Here is an 18,050-nt window from a genome sequence, read left to right as displayed (position 1 = left end):
GACCCTACCATACCGCAACTCACTGAGTAAACAGAGCGGGAACTCCGTCTGCTCGGGATCCCTAACACGAAGAGCCCGAATAGCAAAACAGGGAGCCTAAGGAAACCCGGCGCCGGTTCTGGGGGGGGAAGGGGGGTTATCGGAGGGGGAAGGGTTGCGGGACCTCCAAGGCTCCCTCCCCCTTTCTTTCATGGAAAAAGAACCCTCACCCTTCGTACCAGGCGTAAATCGTCGCTGAGCCTGCACTCTATTAAGGAACCGCGGTTTTTTCAGTTCGCACAACACAATGAGCCACAAACTAAGCAACCTTTAAGAGTGTTGCGCAAACCCGGACTCCGTTTGTTTGCGATCATGAAAAGCGAGATTCAACAGGACTGCTAACTCGGCAGAAATCAAAATAATTTGGACGAACCAAATTAAGATCGGGACAGAAAATCAACAGGGACTAGTCTCTGCATTTCCTGCCTACCTAAAACAACCACCAGGAAGGTGAAGACGAGCCAACTTTCACCCTTTTAAAGTTCCCAGGTAAGTCGAGGCGACCCGTCTTCTCCCCCAGGTAGACAAACCCAGCCACAAAAGCTCTCGGCACCCGAAGAAAAAAACCAAAAGCGTTCCCGAACCTCCCGACGCAAAAGGCACCCGCCAATCGGCACCCGCCAATGCCGAAGGGAACTTTCTCTCACGGCTCATTTACAAGAGTGGGCGTGACCACAAGGGCAACGGCTCTCACTCACTCCCTCTAAGAAACCAGCGATAAGCTAACAGGCGGGGCAGAACTGATCTGTTCAACTTCATGGCGATAGGTTGCGCTCAGGAAGAAAAGGGGCGGACCCGAAACAACCGGCCCATTTGCCAGTTGGTGAAGCCGGAGAGTTTGCTCGAGGAGAGTTGTCCTTAAATCGAGCCGAGCGTTGCGATTGGCCCAGGGCTAGGAGGGGGGCGTGTCTCGGCGACTACCGCGGCCTCCGCGGGTGTGGATGGCGGGTGAGGAAGAACTAGGGTGTCTGCATCTCTCGGCGGTAGTCTCGCGAGGCGGCGCAAGCGGGATTTGGCGGCGGCTGAGGCTGCTGCCTGCTTGCCTCCCTCCCACCCTCCTAACGAAGAACTGGTGGTGTTTGTGTGGAAGGGGGAGGAGGCGACGGCGGAAGAGAAGGAAGGAAAGCCAGAGAAGGCTGAGTCCCACCGACGTCGGGCAGAGGAGCAGACCCGAGGCCCTGTGCTAGGCTTGGGCCCGCCGCCGCCGCCGGCGGCTCAGCCACCATGGCCTCAGGAGATACCCTGTACATTGCCACAGACGGCTCGGAAATGCCCGCCGAGATCGTGGAACTGCACGAGATCGAGGTAGAGACCATCCCAGTGGAGACTATTGAGACCACTGTGGTGGGCGGCGAGGAGGACGAGGACGACGACGAGGAGGATGAGTGTTGCGAGGACTGCGGCCCTCATCACCCGCCCCACCGCCGTCACCACCACCACCACCACCACCACCACCACCACCCGCCCATGATCGCCTTGCAGCCGCTGGTCACCGACGGTGACCCGAGTGGCGGCGGAGTCGGGGCCGGCGGGGGCCAGCTCCACCTGCACCACCACCCGCACCATCAGGAGGTGATCTTAGTGCAGACTCGCGAGGAGGTGGTAGGAGGCGACGACTCGGACGGTTTGCGGGCCGATGACGGCTTCGAGGACCAGATTCTCATTCCAGTGCCGGCTCCGGCCGGCGAGGACGAGTACATCGAGCAAACTCTGGTCACCGTCGCGGCCGCGGGTAGTAAAGGCGGCTCGGGCGGAGGTTCTTCCTCTGGCGGTGGCCGAGTGAAGAAAGGCGGCGGGAGCGGCAAGAAGAGCAGTAAGAAGAGTTATTTGACGGGAGGCGGCGGCGGAGCCGAAGGGGGCGGCGGCGCCAGAAAATGGGAACAGAAGCAGGTGCAGATCAAGACCCTGGAGGGAGAGTTTTCAGTCACCATGTGGGCCTCGGGTAAGTAGAGCGGCTGGGACGAGTCCGGCACGTTGCGGCGGGGACTGGGGAAGGTCCGGGGAGCCCTGGACGGTGCCCGGCAGGCTTCTTCCTCCCGTTTTGTTTTGAAGGGAGGCCATGTTTGGATGTGTGTGATGGGCGCCGCCATGTTCATCTCGCCAGGGCAAGTATGGCGGCTTCCCCCGAAAAGATGGCGGGGTCTGCGCTGCTCTTGCCTGATTGCCCGGCTCCCTCCTGCGGGGGGGAAAAGGGAAAGAAAGATGGCGGCAGCCCCGCCAAGATGGCCGCTGGGAGAGGGAGAGGGGGGAGGGGACACAACGCGCGCGCCCGCCCTCCCTCGCTGACTGATTCCTAGACTAGGCCGCAATGGCGTAGTTTCTGCAGTAGGAGGAGGGAGGAGGAGGGAGGAGGAGGGAGTTTGGGGGCGGGGCGGGCGCGCAGCGACCTCGGCGGCCCGTTCTTTCGCCTTTCCTGCTCCGCTTCTTTCTCGTTCCCTGGCGCTCTTCCTGCCGCCGGCGCTTCAGCCGCGCACGGACTTCGCCTCTCCGGCGGTTGCTTTTTCCCCCCCCCCCCTTTCTTCTGTCTTCGCAACTGAGTCGGATTTGATTTTATTTAACCACTGCTTGTTCTCGACATCTCTTGGCGCCCCCTAAAGGCTTCATCCCGCTGTTCTCTTGCGAGCTTCACAATATAGTTCCTTCTAAGTATTTTCAACGCGCCGGCTTTTTTTTTACCTCAAGTCTTCCCTTTGGACGCCCCCCCCCCCTAATGTCCTTTTCCTTTCCCGTCAGCAGTCATGCCTTCGCGGCGGTTGCTTCGCAGATTCCTCCTCATTTCCTTTTCCTCCTGGCATCTTCCTTTCTCTGCCCTCCCACCTTCCTCAAACAAGAGGGATAGCAACTCTTTCTGGTGAGAATGAGAAGGAAAGTAAGGGGCCGAAGGCCACTGCACTCGTTCTGTGTTTTGGAAAGGATGGGGTTATATTTTTAAAGCTCTTTGCACTTATAGTGTTAGAACAGTGCCTGGTTTCACTATTTGAACTCTTCACAAGAAAAAAAAAGTTTTTCTATACTGTTTACATCAGGGGTCTCCAACCTTGGCAACTTTAAGACTTGTGGACTTCAACTTCCAGAATTCCCCAGCCAGCTTTGCTGGCTGAGGAATTCTGGGAGTTGAAGTCCACAAGTCTTAAAGTTGCCAAGGTTGGGGACCCCTGGTTTACATGACGCGTGTACTTTGTCTTTAAGTAACTATGGACTTGAAAGTATCCTAAAATAGTTGTTTTTGTTAACATTTGCCATTATCGACCTTGGGAGAAAAGAGGCAAATCATCTACCTCTGTAGATTTCGGTTTTAGTTTTTTGACTTGAGAGCTATAGTACATGTTTTCACTTATGACACAGAACGAATATAGGATTAATAGTTCCAGTCCTAGACCCACCCAAAATGGTCTTAAAAGCTCTTTGCTATCATATATAAACAGATGGATAGAGTTGTTGTATGACAGTTGCAGGTTTTTAGAACTTAAATGACTTTCTGTAAAAATGCTGTTTAAATGCATAAAACTACAGGTGACATTTAAAAAAATATTGTGATTCTCAGCTGGGTATAAAAGGCATTGAATTCTCACGCAGCTAGCAGAAACACAAAACAGAAAAGCATGCAGCTTATTTAGTGTAGGAAATCTTTTCTGAGCACACTGCCTGCTGGGTTGATTAGAACATCATTATGTTTTAAGTATTTTTTAAATCAATATTTGTTGAATGAACTTAAAATTTAATATTTTTGTTTCAGACATTATAGTTTCAAAAGTCAAAATGTAATGATTGATATATTGATATAATACCTAGAATAGAATAGCTAATATAATCGTAAAGGGGAGAAAACCTTCCTTTTTTCAATTTATGGATAAAGTAAACTCTTTTAGTCTGTGTTTACATTAGAAATATATGCCATCCAGGGGCCAAAAGCCTTTGTGGCTCACATTCCCATTATGCTCTAGTTTTGTGTTGCTTAAAAACTAGTAATAGTTTCCATCTAAAGCTAAGTGAAATTGCTTACTTGAGAGCGAAAACTGATAATTTACAAGACATTATTTGCCCATGAAAATACATGTCTGTTTTGTTTGCCTATTTTATTATTTGTTTGCTTGGCTATCCATTTCAGCAAATGACACTGGGTGGTGAATCTTAAAATAAATTAAAAACTCAAGTAAAAAAATGCACAGCAACTGCTATTGCTTCTTTTTTAGCACAGCCATGAGATAGGGCCCTTTACACCTTCAGTGCCCCAGGCTCAGGCACAGAACCTGGTCTTTAGTCCTTTGCAGGGTCAGAGTCATTCTAGTCTTTGGAGGGAGAATGTTCCATAAAGCAAAGGGTCTACAGTAGGAAAGGCACGTCTCCTGGGCCCTACCAGTTACCAACTGGGTCTGGAGCATATCCATCCTGCCCAAGTGGATGGTTATAAGTTTTAAGCCACGGGTGTCAAACTGCCGGCTGGACACGTCATTGGGAAGCCACACCCACCCCATTGCTGGCAATGGCAAAAAAGCTCTGATATGTTGGACACGTCATTGGGAAGCCACACCCACCCCATTGCTGGCAATGGCAAAAAAGCTCTGATACGTTGGACACGTCATTGGGAAGCCACACCCACCCCATTGCTGGCAATGGCAAAAAAGCTCTGATATGTTGTGTGACATCATGTGATGTCACGAGTTTGACGTGTCTGTTTTAAGCCACGAAGGGCTTTAAAGATAATAAGCAGCACCCTGAATTGCACTTAGAAACACACTGGCAACCAATGCAGTACAAAGTGTTATATGTGCTTAATAATTGATATCATTTACTACTACCTGCCCCACTGCATTCTGCACCAGTTGAAGCTTCCACACTTATCAAATTCTGATGTCAATTAGTTGTTTGATCTGTTTCTCTAAACTGCTCCTTTTTGCAGTTATATATTACAGACCATTAGGTTAGCAGCGTACTTAACAATAGTGGCATGATTGAATACTTAATGATTTTATAATGGTGCCTTTAAAATAATTGTGCTCATTTCAGGAACATTGAAACAAATTTTACTAGTACATAAATATTTTTTGATGTACCAAAATCTTGCTATTGAGTATATGCAGGAATTTTGCTCAGTATTTTCTACTTGACCAGGCTTTTATCTTAATATTGTGACTTAGTTGGGAATTCATGCTCCTATTTTAAGATTACCAGGCTCTGAATAGGAGCACTGTACAGCTGTTAGAAGTAGGGCGGATTGCTCTGGTTCACCTCTTGATGTTCTGGGCCTTCCAAAATTTGCTGGTTTTGTATGTTAACACTAAGTTATAATTTGTTGAATATGCTGTAGTGAGTCAATATACACATAGTCCTCACTAAATGACCACAATTGGGACTGGAAACTCCATTGCTGAACAACATGTCATTAAGTGGAAGATGGTCACATCCAGCTTATGATTCAAGTTCTGCCATGGCCATTAAGTGAATCACCCGTAATCATTAAATGTAATGTCATGCAACCACAGCTTGTGATTTCTGCTGGCTTCCTGATTGTGCTTGTTGTAAGTCAGCTTTGAAGGTTGCAAATTGTGATCATGTGATTGCGGGATGTTGCAATTATAGGTTCAAGGACTAGTCATAAAACTACTTTTTTCAGTTCTATTATAAGTTTGAATTGTCACTAAATAGGGCAGGCATTAACTGAGGACTAGCTGTTTCAGATGAAAACATAATGGTCATACACCAGCATAGACTAAGTACATATTTTGTATATGTAAAAGATCTATTTGTCACACTAATTTAAGTACGGTACATATAAACGTGTTATAGGCTTGGCATTATATATTACATCATATTATAATCTTCTCATTGTATAGGGAGATTCATAAGTAGGAATCAACTTTGAATCTGAAGATTGTGGAAAGCTTCACAGATACTTGAACCTGTTTAGGATTTTGTTGGATTTTGCTAGAATTTATGCAGTAAATGTTACAGTTTTTGGATACCCAAATAGTCAAATCAGTTATAATGTATGAATCTGTTAGATGCCATAATGATTTTCTGACTTTCCATGTATATATTTCATAGACTTCAGGCTTTATTATTTGGATTGCCAAATATATTCCAACATTGTGGGTAATTAGTTAGACTTTCTGTACCATTGCATTTATGTTACCTTGTGGCACTGAAGGTCCTAAAGCCAAATTTCTCCACTCCAATCATGCATTTAGAACAATACATAGATTTGTCATGAAAAAAATGATTTATTTGTTAAATTTATCTGCCACCCATCTTGCCATGGAACTACCTGGGTGGATCTTGTGAGATTAACATCTGATTGTTGTTTAACCAGCTAACCGCTTTAGTAGAAATAGGACTGCTATAACATACTTTAAAAATACCCATGATGTTCTGATTAGTGAATTACTTAACTGGGGTCAAATGTTCCTGACAATTAAGCGGAAATAAAAGTCACTTGAAAACTGCATGAAAAAGAATGGCTAGCAATGTAGTTGTCATTTGCAGAGTGGTATAAAGGAGAAGGCTACAAATTCAATCTTAGGTCCTGTATTTTTTCATTATATTAATGACATTGATGAAGAGGGAAGGAAATATTGCTAGAAGTATACATGAAACAATAGGTGTGATTGTTTTATGTATTCAGAAGTAAAATTTAACATTTTTAATGAATGGCTTAAAATGACTATTTTAATTATTTTGTAAGTTGTGCCCCATACTTTTAGAAAGTATTCAGAAAACCTAAACAAATTCAGGAAAAGGTAATGAGGATTATCGGGGAACTAAAATTTAAGTCTTTGAAGAGAGATATTGAAGTAGCTGAAAAGGCTTAGCTTTGTGAAAAGACTGAGAATATGATACCCCTCTTCACATACTTCAGGGGATCTCATACAGAGGAAAGCCTGGACCTGTTCTTTTATCGTTACAGAGAATAGAACATAGAATAATGGATTTAAGTTACAAGAAGGCAGATAGATTTTAATAAAGGGGTGGGGGTTTTTTGAAGAAATTTTCCTAAAAGCAAGAATAGTTTAATAGTTGAGGAGATTGGTTTCCATTTATTGGATATATTTTCTAGCAGAAGTATGATAGCCATCTGCCAGAAATTATTTCATTTGAATTCTTGTATTTGTTATGGTTGGACTTCCATGCCTGAATTGATTTTGTAAATTCTTCCGTAATCAAAGACCATCAAACTATGTTGCTTTGTTCAAAATATAATAGTGTATCCACAGATATGCCTCTTCATTGGTTGCCTGCAAAATAAAGCGAAGCACAACATACAGGAAATCTGTATGCCACCATCTACCTGTTTGAATTTTACTTCACAACTTCAACTTCCACATAGCATAAAGTTAAACTTAACATCTTTCTTCCAATTTAAATATGTACTTACTTGCTGTGGATTCTCTATTTGCTGTTATATCTCCCTATCTCTATTCCTCCCCTGATCTTCTCATTGCAGTGCAGGAATAATCCTTGACTAGTGGGTTTGATATGTCCTATTAAACCAGATTCTCCAACATGTGGTGTCAGATATGATTAATGCCTGCAGTTCTGCCTCAGACCTCCAGTTTTCTTTGACAATGCCCACACTTTCAAGTTCCAACTAAAATATGTAGAGATGTAGGGTTTTGTGATTGGTAGAAGCTTTAGCACACATTCTCCAAGTCTAGGAACTGTTCATAAAAGAAAGTTGGCTTATGTTCTCTCTTTGTGGTCAAAGTTCAGACCTACACAGAAGGATGCAATCTTTGGCAATGACCATCAATGACTTGCCACATTGGCCTCATTTCTCAAGGATTGTGAACTGTGATTTCCCACTGAGGCACTGATTATCTTCCCTGGGTCAGAACAAGGGAAAGGATGTGTGTGAATGGTAGGGATCCCTGAGTAGTCTGATGAGAACAGCTGAGGGAGGGGTAACTGGATATCTTGATGGTACTAAGAGCTAGGACTGTAGTTGCCTCAGGGGACTCAAGCCTTCCCTCCTTGGGATGCAGTATAGGAGGAGACCTCTGGCCTTGGACAGGGTTGGATTGGGCAATGTTTCACAAGACTGGGTAGGTCAGAATATTATGGTGGAAATGGTCATGGGAAGATATAGCAAGAAATGGAGAGAGTGAGCCATTCTCAGGAAACATGAGCTCAAGAGGTGGTCCTTGGCTTACATTGCTGAGCAATGCAGTTAAGCAAATCATGCTGTGCTCCAGTTGCTCCTGTTTCTTCTTGGGGAAGCTCTGCTCATGGTTAGTTATTCCCCAGTAATTTCCTGGGTGGACTGTTGTAATGCATTCTACATAGGGGTACCCTTGAAGTATAACTGGAAGCTTCAGGTGGCAGAGAATGCAATGGTGCTGGTAGTTAAGTGTGCCCCTAGAATGGCGCATGTTGTACCTCTGCTCTGCAAGCTGTATTGATTGCCAGTTTCTGGATCCAATTTAAGTGGATTTAAAACACTAAATGGTAGTAGGCAAGGTAATTTGAGAGACTGCCTCTTCCCGATACATCTATCCATCCCATTAGATCCAGCAGAAGAGATATGTTGTGGGTCCCATCCACTAAGGAGTTAACATCTGACAGGAGCCAGGTGATGCGCCTTCTCTACTGTGGCATCGGCCCTGTGGAATATCATCCCCTCCCCAGGTGAGATTGGCCCTTTCTTTGCCATCCTTCCAGAAATCTCCCAAAACGTGGCTGTATCAACAAGCCTGGGTCTTAAAGGAATAGTGATATGCTGAGGTGGCTTCACTGTTTGTAATATCCAGTGCTCTCATGTAGCCTTTTTAAATAATTACTTCACTGTTTGTAATGGTGTTATGTTTTAATGTTATGATTTTATTATATACTGCCCAGAGTCGTATTCTATTAGGTGGGCAGCCATCTAAATATTTATAAATAAATACATTATATGAACTATTCTGACACATTTACATTAGTATGGGTTCTGTATCTCTGTTAATTGGGTTATAAATTTGCCTAGAGGGCAGAACTGAACTGGGAACAAAGTCTAGTTTCTTCATCCATATTGAAATAAAGGAAATGATTTATTTGCACAAACATAATAGAGGGAAAACAGATATTTAAAATTAGTTTTCCTAAGTGAATGTATCCTGACTAATTCAAAACCAAAGTGAATAACAAAATCCTAATGGCACAAATCAAAGCTAGAAATGAAAGCGATAATATGTTCTTTGTTGAATTCTACACTGTGTTCCATTAAAATCTTCATCCCATTCTACTGCAAATTATTTTTCTTTTTGAACTATGGGCGGCATAGTAGAATTGAATTCATGACAAATTTATAAAGGTATCGATCTGCTGCTTGATCTTTCAAGGTAGTGAACAGGGAGTCATTGTTTTGTATTATCTATTTACATAGACACATCATTCACGCATTAAATTTTGTAATTTGGTTATCCTAGCATGTCTATTAAAAATAATATATAAATTTGGAATTATTTGGTCTTCATTAAGCTACTTCAGTCCTCATTGAAACAAAGATTGAAACGTTTTACCTGATCTAGCAATATAATATAAATTTCTGAGAATTTATTGGTGGAAACTACTCTTTAAATATGTTTATTAGAAAAGAATAAACAATAAACTTGCAGTTTTGATAGCTAAAATAAAAGGAAGAGAAATTGCCAGTGAAATTTCGCTCAAATATATTTTTAAAAGGTGCTGCAATAGATGTTAAGTTGACCTAATTATAGTATGTGTGTGTTGTTTTATTCATATCTTGCCTAATTTTTGAAGTTAAGGGTGAAAATGCTTTATAAAAAGCATTAAAGCCATTAATAGTCCTACTATTATTGAATTAAGATAAATAGCAGAGATTTTAATATACAGATTATTATGATAGCTTACAAAAAGCTTTTCTGCAAAGAATGTCTCCCTTTAGTTACAGTGCATTTGGAAGAATTAATTATATGTCAAATGTTAAATGTAATAATTCATAATGCATGTTTTTTTAGAAATTAGTTTCTAAGAATGATCAATATACTTATTACATATGATTTTTTTATACTTATTAAGTGTAAATTCTGCATTTTTGCCTAAAAAAATAACTGAATTAGTTTCTTAGTACAAATGTCTAAGAAACATTTTCCATACTATTAGTGTTGTCCTTCGTGGATGTTAAATCAAAATTCAGTTTTCTCTAATCATTGCAGATGACAAAAAAGACATTGACCATGAGACTGTGGTGGAAGAACAGATCATCGGCGAGAACTCCCCTCCTGACTACTCTGAATACATGACGGGAAAGAAGCTACCACCTGGAGGAATACCCGGGATTGACCTTTCTGATCCTAAACAATTGGCTGAATTTGCAAGGTTGGTATTCTAATAAAAGTCCTAGATTTCACAAATAATTATTCCTATTTCTGGCAATATGTGATTTTTCTGTTCTCAATTAAAATCACTGAATTGGATCAATGCAGAGATATAATTTCAATACAGGGATAATAATCACATTGATATTCATAGAAGGTTCAGAATAGTTCACATGTTAAAAATTAATATTTGCTGACTGGATTTTAAAAGAGTAGCTGACACTATTTGCCTTTCAAAAATAAATTGGAACCATACCTACTTTCAAAAATACTGATGTTTTATAGATGACTGTAGCCCAAGAATGAGTTGGTTGGTACAAATTAGTATGTATGCTTCAACCTTCTGTGTCATGGTTCTTTTTCTCGCTCTTATTTTCTCCTGAAATTATCAGTTCACAATCCTGAGATTACCATGAGCTCTACATTTGGTAGAAATCTTGTTGGCTAGTTATAGTCTGTATTAACTAGTGGCTAAAGAGACTAATCAAGCCTTTCCTAATCTCAAATCCCTTTCTCTTAAAAAAAAATCCACTGGCCAGAACTCAAATATACTACTACATTGAACCTGTACTAAAAATTTTGTAATTTTGTTTCTGGGGAAAATCATAATGGACTGTTTGGCTTTGTTCACATTACTGAAGAGAATGTATATTTTTATACAGTTCCAGTCTGCTCATTGGGATGCACCTGAAGAGTTTGCTGCAATTATTGCAATGTAATTTCACAGTATAACAGCTTGGGTTTAAACCTCTTCTAGCTGCCCCATTCTCTAGATTGCACTTCTGGTTGGATGGACACTTTGTTGTTGGTCTTTGAAAGATCTCAAATTCTCAGGCTTTTAATTATTTCCTGCAATATATCTGATTTTAATGTCCACCAAGAGATGTTGGTGGTTTGTATTAAAACCAGCACAACAAATTAGAAAGTGCTGCCTAGTTTTTCACTTGCTATGTAATCCTTTCTACAGCTAATTCTATGTTAGTCCTGCTGTCCTCAAATCATATATCGTCCCTCTGGGTATACTTCTGAGTTTTTAACTGAACCAAACTTGGCAGTTTTTCCCCTCTCTCATAGAATCTGAATTGTAAATTGTTAAATTGCTTAATTAAAGCGGTTAAAGGCAGTTTATCAAGAAGCAATAGCAAGATAATATAGTGATTTATATCAGAAGATACTTCTGATAACTTATTTGCTATTCAACAATCAATACTTGTTTTTTTTATATATTCTTGTAAGAATGAAGCCAAGAAAAATCAAAGAAGATGATGCACCAAGAACGATAGCATGTCCTCATAAAGTGAGTGAAGCGATTTTGAGCAATTTATTTCTGTAAGAATCTTTTTAATATAGGAGTTTCATAAATGTTTTGCTTATGTTCTGCGGCTTTTTGCCAATATTTTGCAATGTAGTTTAAATTTCTGTGTCATTACAGTCATGGTGAACACACCATAATGTTTGGGGTGACATGCCTCCAACACTCAACAGCTGTTTTCAAAAGCATGCTCCATTCTGTCAACCTCTCCCCCCAAATGAGTATATTTTACTTGCATTTCATTTTTGTAGTTATTTAATGTTTCTTTGCATAATACATAGCACCATACATGATTTGACTGTATTTTTTTGAATATGTAAAGAATTGAGGCACTGACACCAACAGAGTTGTGTAAGGCATTTTCTAAATTTTTGAAATCCGAACCCAAAAGGGTTTGCCATCACTGCTGTAGTATATAGTAAATTCTGATTCCTGTTTTCAAGAAAGAACAGAATTAAGTCATATAGGCAGAAGTATACCAAAAATCAAGACATATTTTGGTTCAGTATAATTGTAAGTTTAGTCAATGTATACAGATTAAGATGATGATAGTTCTGGTATTTGGGCTTGCCTCGACAACTAAATAATTTACTTGCGTTGTTTTGAAGGGCTGCACAAAGATGTTCAGGGATAATTCGGCTATGAGGAAGCATCTACACACTCATGGGCCTCGGGTACACGTCTGTGCAGAATGTGGAAAGGCCTTTGTTGAGAGCTCAAAGCTAAAGAGGCACCAATTAGTTCATACTGGAGAAAAACCCTTTCAGGTAACTTTCAAATATTCTAGATGAGACAGTCATTTATGACATTGTCATGAGAATCTAGTTAGTTTCTCTGTGATATATATTCTGTTTTTGTGCGATAGATAATATCAGTTGACGTACTGGAAGGAATTTGTGCAGAGGCTAAATTGGGTATTTAGTAGATAATTGGAGAAATATTAAAAGTGTATTTTAGTATGTTCTGGCTCATGACCATTTCTCCTAGTAAAATAATGCTTTCTTAAAAATTAATATTGAAATACAAAGAAGCTACTTGAACAACATTGATTTATGTACATAGATGATGTTACCTGGATGATTACATTTAGATACAGAAATGCTCGTGATAATCTTTATTGGTAATTTACTGTTAGTATTTTGTTTCAAATGGTTTAAAATATATCAAATTCCAGTTAATGTTTTCTAAACATTAATTCCCCCATTTATGTAGGCCACCACCCATGTAGGCTGGGATAGTAATTAGGATGAGGCTGATAAGTTTTTTATTAGTATTGCCTACTTTAGGTTACAAAAAGAAGGAAATTCTCAATACTTTCTGAATATTTTAACAAATGGAAGTAGAACATCTTCAGAATCTTTTAGAACAGGGGTCTTCAAACTTGGCCCTTTGATCCCTTGTGGACTTCAACTCCCAGAATTCCTCAGCCAGGCATGCTGGCTGAGGAATTCTGGGAGTTGAAGTCCACAAGTCATAAAAGGGCCTAGTTTGAAGACCCCTGTTTTAGAACATCAGACTGTAGAAATGTACATATGTTTTGACTTAGATGAAATATATCTGAAAAGGGTTTTAGGTAAATCTGTCTTGGGAGTGAGTTCTACAAAGGTAAAAAATCTTATAATCTCTCTGCAAAGAGGATATACATGTATTTCTTTGCTCTTCAACAGCACAAGTAAACATTTCCAATTGCATGAAACTCACTTATGAATAACAGAGACCCAATTTGGAATTGTACAGAATAGAACCCTTATTTCATGGAAATTTAATATTGCAAGTGAAAATCTGTAAATAAGTTGCTAATGTCTTGTGTTTTCTTTTCACCAGTGCACATTTGAAGGCTGTGGCAAACGCTTTTCACTGGACTTCAATTTACGCACACATGTGCGAATTCATACTGGAGACAGGCCCTATGTGTGCCCTTTTGATGGCTGTAATAAGAAGTTTGCTCAGTCAACTAATCTGAAATCTCACATCTTAACACATGCTAAGGCCAAAAACAACCAGTGAAACTGCAAGAAGAAAGCTCTTGAACTCAAAACATCTTTTACCTTACAGGAGAATGGTTGAAAATAAATAACTTCCCCCTTTGTATATTGTTTCTAGGAAAGAATTTAAAAAAAAAGAAAAAATGAACTTTACATGCCTAAGGGACTTGTTTTTGATAAAGTAGCAAAATAAACTTTTAAGGCAGCATTGCTCCAATGCTCCATTTTGCTCTGTAATTTGGTTTCAAGAGCATGGTGTTTTTGTAAAGTGTGATCCTACCTGGAAGAGACAGACAATTCATGGACTTGCATCAAAGACAGTTCTTTCTACAAACAGTGCTAAAATTGGACTTTTCACATTGTTATAAATATGAAGCTCACCTGTTGCTTACAATTTTTTAATTTTGTATTTTCAAAGTGTGCATATTGTACACTTTTTGGGGATATGCTTAGTAATGCTATGTGTGATTTTTTTCTGGAGGTTGATAACTTTGCTTGCAGTAGATTTTCTTTAAAAGAATGGGCAGTTACATGCATACTTCAAAAGTATTTTCCTGTAAAGATTAAAAAAAGTTATATAGGTTTTGTTTGCTATCTTAAATTTTTTTGGTTGTATTCTTTGATGTTAACACATTTTTGTATAATTGTATCGTATAGCTGTAATGAAATCATGTAGTAACAAATATTAGATGTGATTTAATAGTGTTAATCAACTTAAACCCATTTTAGTCTCTCTCTTTTTTTTGGGAAAAATACTGCCAGATGCTGATGTTCCGTGTACTTTCTCTTTGCCTGTTCAGTTAAGGAAAGTGGTGCTCAGTTGTAGAATGTATTGTACAGGCACTGACCTTTTAACAACACCTGATATGTACATCCCGTGTAATAGAGTGGGCAACAATAAAACAGTGGTCCTGAAGAATATGGCAGAAAATTATCTGTAAGCACAGCCTATTTTCTTCTGTTGTCCAAAACAAATTATAGTTCTTTAACCTCCCAGAAATTAGAAGATAAATAAAACTCAAGTTACCTTTACTTGTTTTTGCATTCAATTAGATTTTTTTTATTTTAAAAAATGTAACTGTACTTGTCTTCTGCATAGCATTCCATTAAATCAGTATGGGGTTCTGGTTTATCCCGATAATAATGGATTTTCCTGAAGTAAAATTTCAAGTTTTATTGGATTTCTTCCAGGATTATGTAGGCAAGCATTTGCTGTGGGATTTCCCATTCCTCTTTACTACAGGCTCTCCATCTTCAAGAACAGATCTGATGATTGCAGGAGAAAAAGAGATTATGTTTTCAACAGATCGTTCTTTCTTAGCAGATATTGTGGAATATACCCATATTCCCTGCAATCAGTGAATGGTGGGACAGGGTAATTCATGGAATACTGTTGCTTCATTTTGACAAGGTAAGGTGGTATTAGTTGAATCCTTTGTATGGTATGATGCACTGGGCATATGAATTCTAACATAATATCAATGTAATTGAGAGATATCAGATGAAAGCTGATACTTAGCATTAGAATACTTCAGATTGAATTACAATAGAATAGCTGTTCTATGCAGGGGCATGTCTATTGTTAAAAACACTAAATTTATAACCAGCCAACCACATTTCTGGGTTAAGGAAATAATACGTTCTTCACATTAAAAAACTTGTTTTATATAATTTTTCATTGTCTTCCTTTTGTCCTTAAGTCTGGCAACATTACTGCTTTTGTAGTGGAAATGATATGGTCTTATGCTGTCCTGGTCACTCAAACACGTAACTGTGGTTTAGTGAGCTTATTAATATTCCTCAGCAATTCCCTCCACCAAAACCCCAGAACTGTCCCAATTAAGTCTGGCCACAAGCAGTCCAATGCTAGTCCACAGACCAATGGTCAAAGAGTCCACAAGGCACTTGAAAGATTCTCAATCACAATAAAGCCACCAGGCAAACTTAAATCCACAACACAAAAGTATTTACAAGGCAAGAAAAGTCCAGTGTTTCCAAGGCACGATCCAAGTCGAGGCACAAGGTCAATCCAAAGCGAGGCAGGAATACAATGACCAGAAAACACACAGCTAGGAAACAAATACGTCCCCAGAATTGCCTCCATCTGTCTGCTGTGCTAAATAGCTTCCAGTGCAGCCTATTAAGAAGGAAAAGGCTTTCTCCTTGTGAGTAATCTGGCTGAAGTTCTTTGCTCCTGCCTTTTCTCCGACCTATGTGTTCTTGGATCAGGTGCAGAAGGTAGTTCCTCTTCCTCATCACTGACTGGCTGCAACTGCATGCTTACCCACCTGGAGCCTCAGAACAGTTCTGCTGCAGCTGCACCTCAGCCAAATCACTCATAGACGGCTGCTTGGAGCCATCAATCAACACTGCTCGTGATATGGCAGGAACTGGTTCATTCTCCCCCGAGCTGACATTTAGAGAGGTATCTGGGGAAGCTTGGGGGGGGAGTCATCACAGGTATTCTAGATGGACATCTGTCCTAATTAATACTGTCACCCCCTAATTTTAAAATTTGCATTTCCCGTAGGGCAGGGGTCCCCAACCCCCAGGCCACAGCCCACTACTGGGCCTTAAGCCATTTGGAACCATGGAAGTGGTGGGAGGTTGTGAAACTTTGCTGTATGTTATAATTGAACGTTAATTTTACTGAAAAGTGGATTCTGAATTTAATAAAACTGTTCTTAAGGAAGATTAGGAAGTAGAAATAACTATTTTATGTTTTGGTATACTCTAGTAATTCTTGAACAGATCTGTTTTGTGGGTGGGTGGGTGTTATACAGGATTCTGAGAATTTCCTAAATGTTTTTATCACCAAAGATGAAGATAATTATGGGAGCTTATTAACTTCTAGCTAGAAGGTAGATCTTAAGATGATACCTTATCCCATAAAGTATGCATGTCAAACTCGTGACGTTGCGCGACGTATCGCGACTTTTTCCCCATTGCCGGCAATGGGGAGGGCACGGTTTCGTCGTGATGCATCCGGCCCACGGGCCGGCAGTTTGACATGCCTGCCATAAAGGAATGCCCTCTGTACACTCTTTGTAGAAGAAGCAGTGACTTTCCCCGTTAGCTCTATTTTGGGACCTGAGAAAAAACATGAGCCAGATGCTGTGAAACAATTCCTGGGAGCTGATTGGCATACCAACGAAAGACCACAGCCAAGTGGGTTTCATGACTGAGTTGGAGAAGCCCCCAGAAGATGGATAAAGTCCATTTGGCCAATGGGAAAGTAAGGGTAGTCAAATATATGTTTGATTCCAGAACAAGAGAAGAATACCTTAGAGGAGGTGAGCAAATAGCAACAATCAAGACACTGATTTTCTAGCACAGGAAGATTAATTCTCCCTACTAGAGTCAAGAAAGCGTACTAAGAATAATGAGGCAGCTGGGAAGCTGAGGTCAGTTATGGAAGTGTTGCTTCCAGAGCTACTGGGCAAAACAATAGGAAGCCACATGACAGATGTTCTCTTCACTCCTTCCTCTCAATATATGAACTAATCAGTGATGCCAGAAGTGCTGCAGATTAGTGATTAGGACAAATAAAGCAATATCACCCAGCTTCCCTTTCCCCAACGGGCAAATACACTGGATTAATACACCAAACCAGAATGGATATGAAAGAAGGACACCCCTGAGGAAACCAAGGTGTGTAAGCTGGCCTTGTGAAACTCAAGGCCTTGATGGCTCTTACATCCAGAAGGCCAAATTTTAAGGAATTGATAGGACTACTGTAGATGAGAATTACAACACTGGACTTCTACAATGGGGCACACTCCTGTTTCAAGACCATAGCATATCTATAAGATCCCACTGGTACATATAGGTCTTATTGTAGGAGAAGGAGTGGCAGAACTTGGGGCAGAGTTCAAAGAGGATGAGCCTAGGGTCCCTACAAGTGAACTAAGTCCAACCTCCCTTGAATTTTGTTGGCCCTTATCCTCAGGCAAGTGTTAATCCTTAGGTGAGAAGATTTCCATACACAGCCTTAATTAGCAATAAATCAGTTTAATTGGAGCTTCATGTGTAGACTTGATCTTTTGCTCTTGACAGTTATGAGAAGTTGTTCAATCCTTGCATAAGTTGTTAGTCCCAGCCTACCTTATATTCAGCTGATTTGAAGTCAAATAGTTTAGATGCCAACCTGATAAGATGGAGTGCCTGTTACCAAAATACAGCAGAGGACAGGATCCCATTCCGAGTCAAATGCTGATGACCAACCAAGCAGAGCAGAAAGCAATACAAGTAAGCTTAAAGATACTGTCAGACCAGGTGAGGAGGTAAAACAAATTCTATCTAAAGCAGCAGATCTAGGTCAAAAGATTTTCAAAGGGAGTCCAAACATCAAGTGATGCAGAGAGAAACAGTTCCTGTATCCGTGAAATCAATAAAGGGGGC

At 40.5% G+C, this 18,050-nt stretch overlaps 1 protein-coding gene across 1 annotated transcript; it reads left to right on the top strand.

The window, feature by feature from the left end:
- Window positions 1-980: 980 nt before the first annotated feature.
- On the top strand, window positions 981-14,681 carry YY1 (YY1 transcription factor; the record flags this gene model as incomplete). Its single annotated transcript, XM_083349543.1, is given in 7 exon segments — window positions 981-1,091; window positions 1,094-1,259; window positions 1,262-1,981; window positions 10,191-10,353; window positions 11,589-11,649; window positions 12,273-12,431; window positions 13,489-14,681. Coding segments are annotated over 7 exon segments (1,563 nt in total). The 3' UTR covers window positions 13,672-14,681.
- Window positions 14,682-18,050: the final 3,369 nt, after the last annotated feature.

Source organism: Vipera ursinii (assembly GCF_947247035.1).
Source record: "Vipera ursinii genome assembly, chromosome: 1".
Classification (NCBI taxonomy): Eukaryota; Metazoa; Chordata; class Lepidosauria; order Squamata; family Viperidae; genus Vipera; species Vipera ursinii.
Note: the sequence above shows the minus strand (reverse complement) of the source record. Positions and strands in the feature narration are given on the sequence as shown.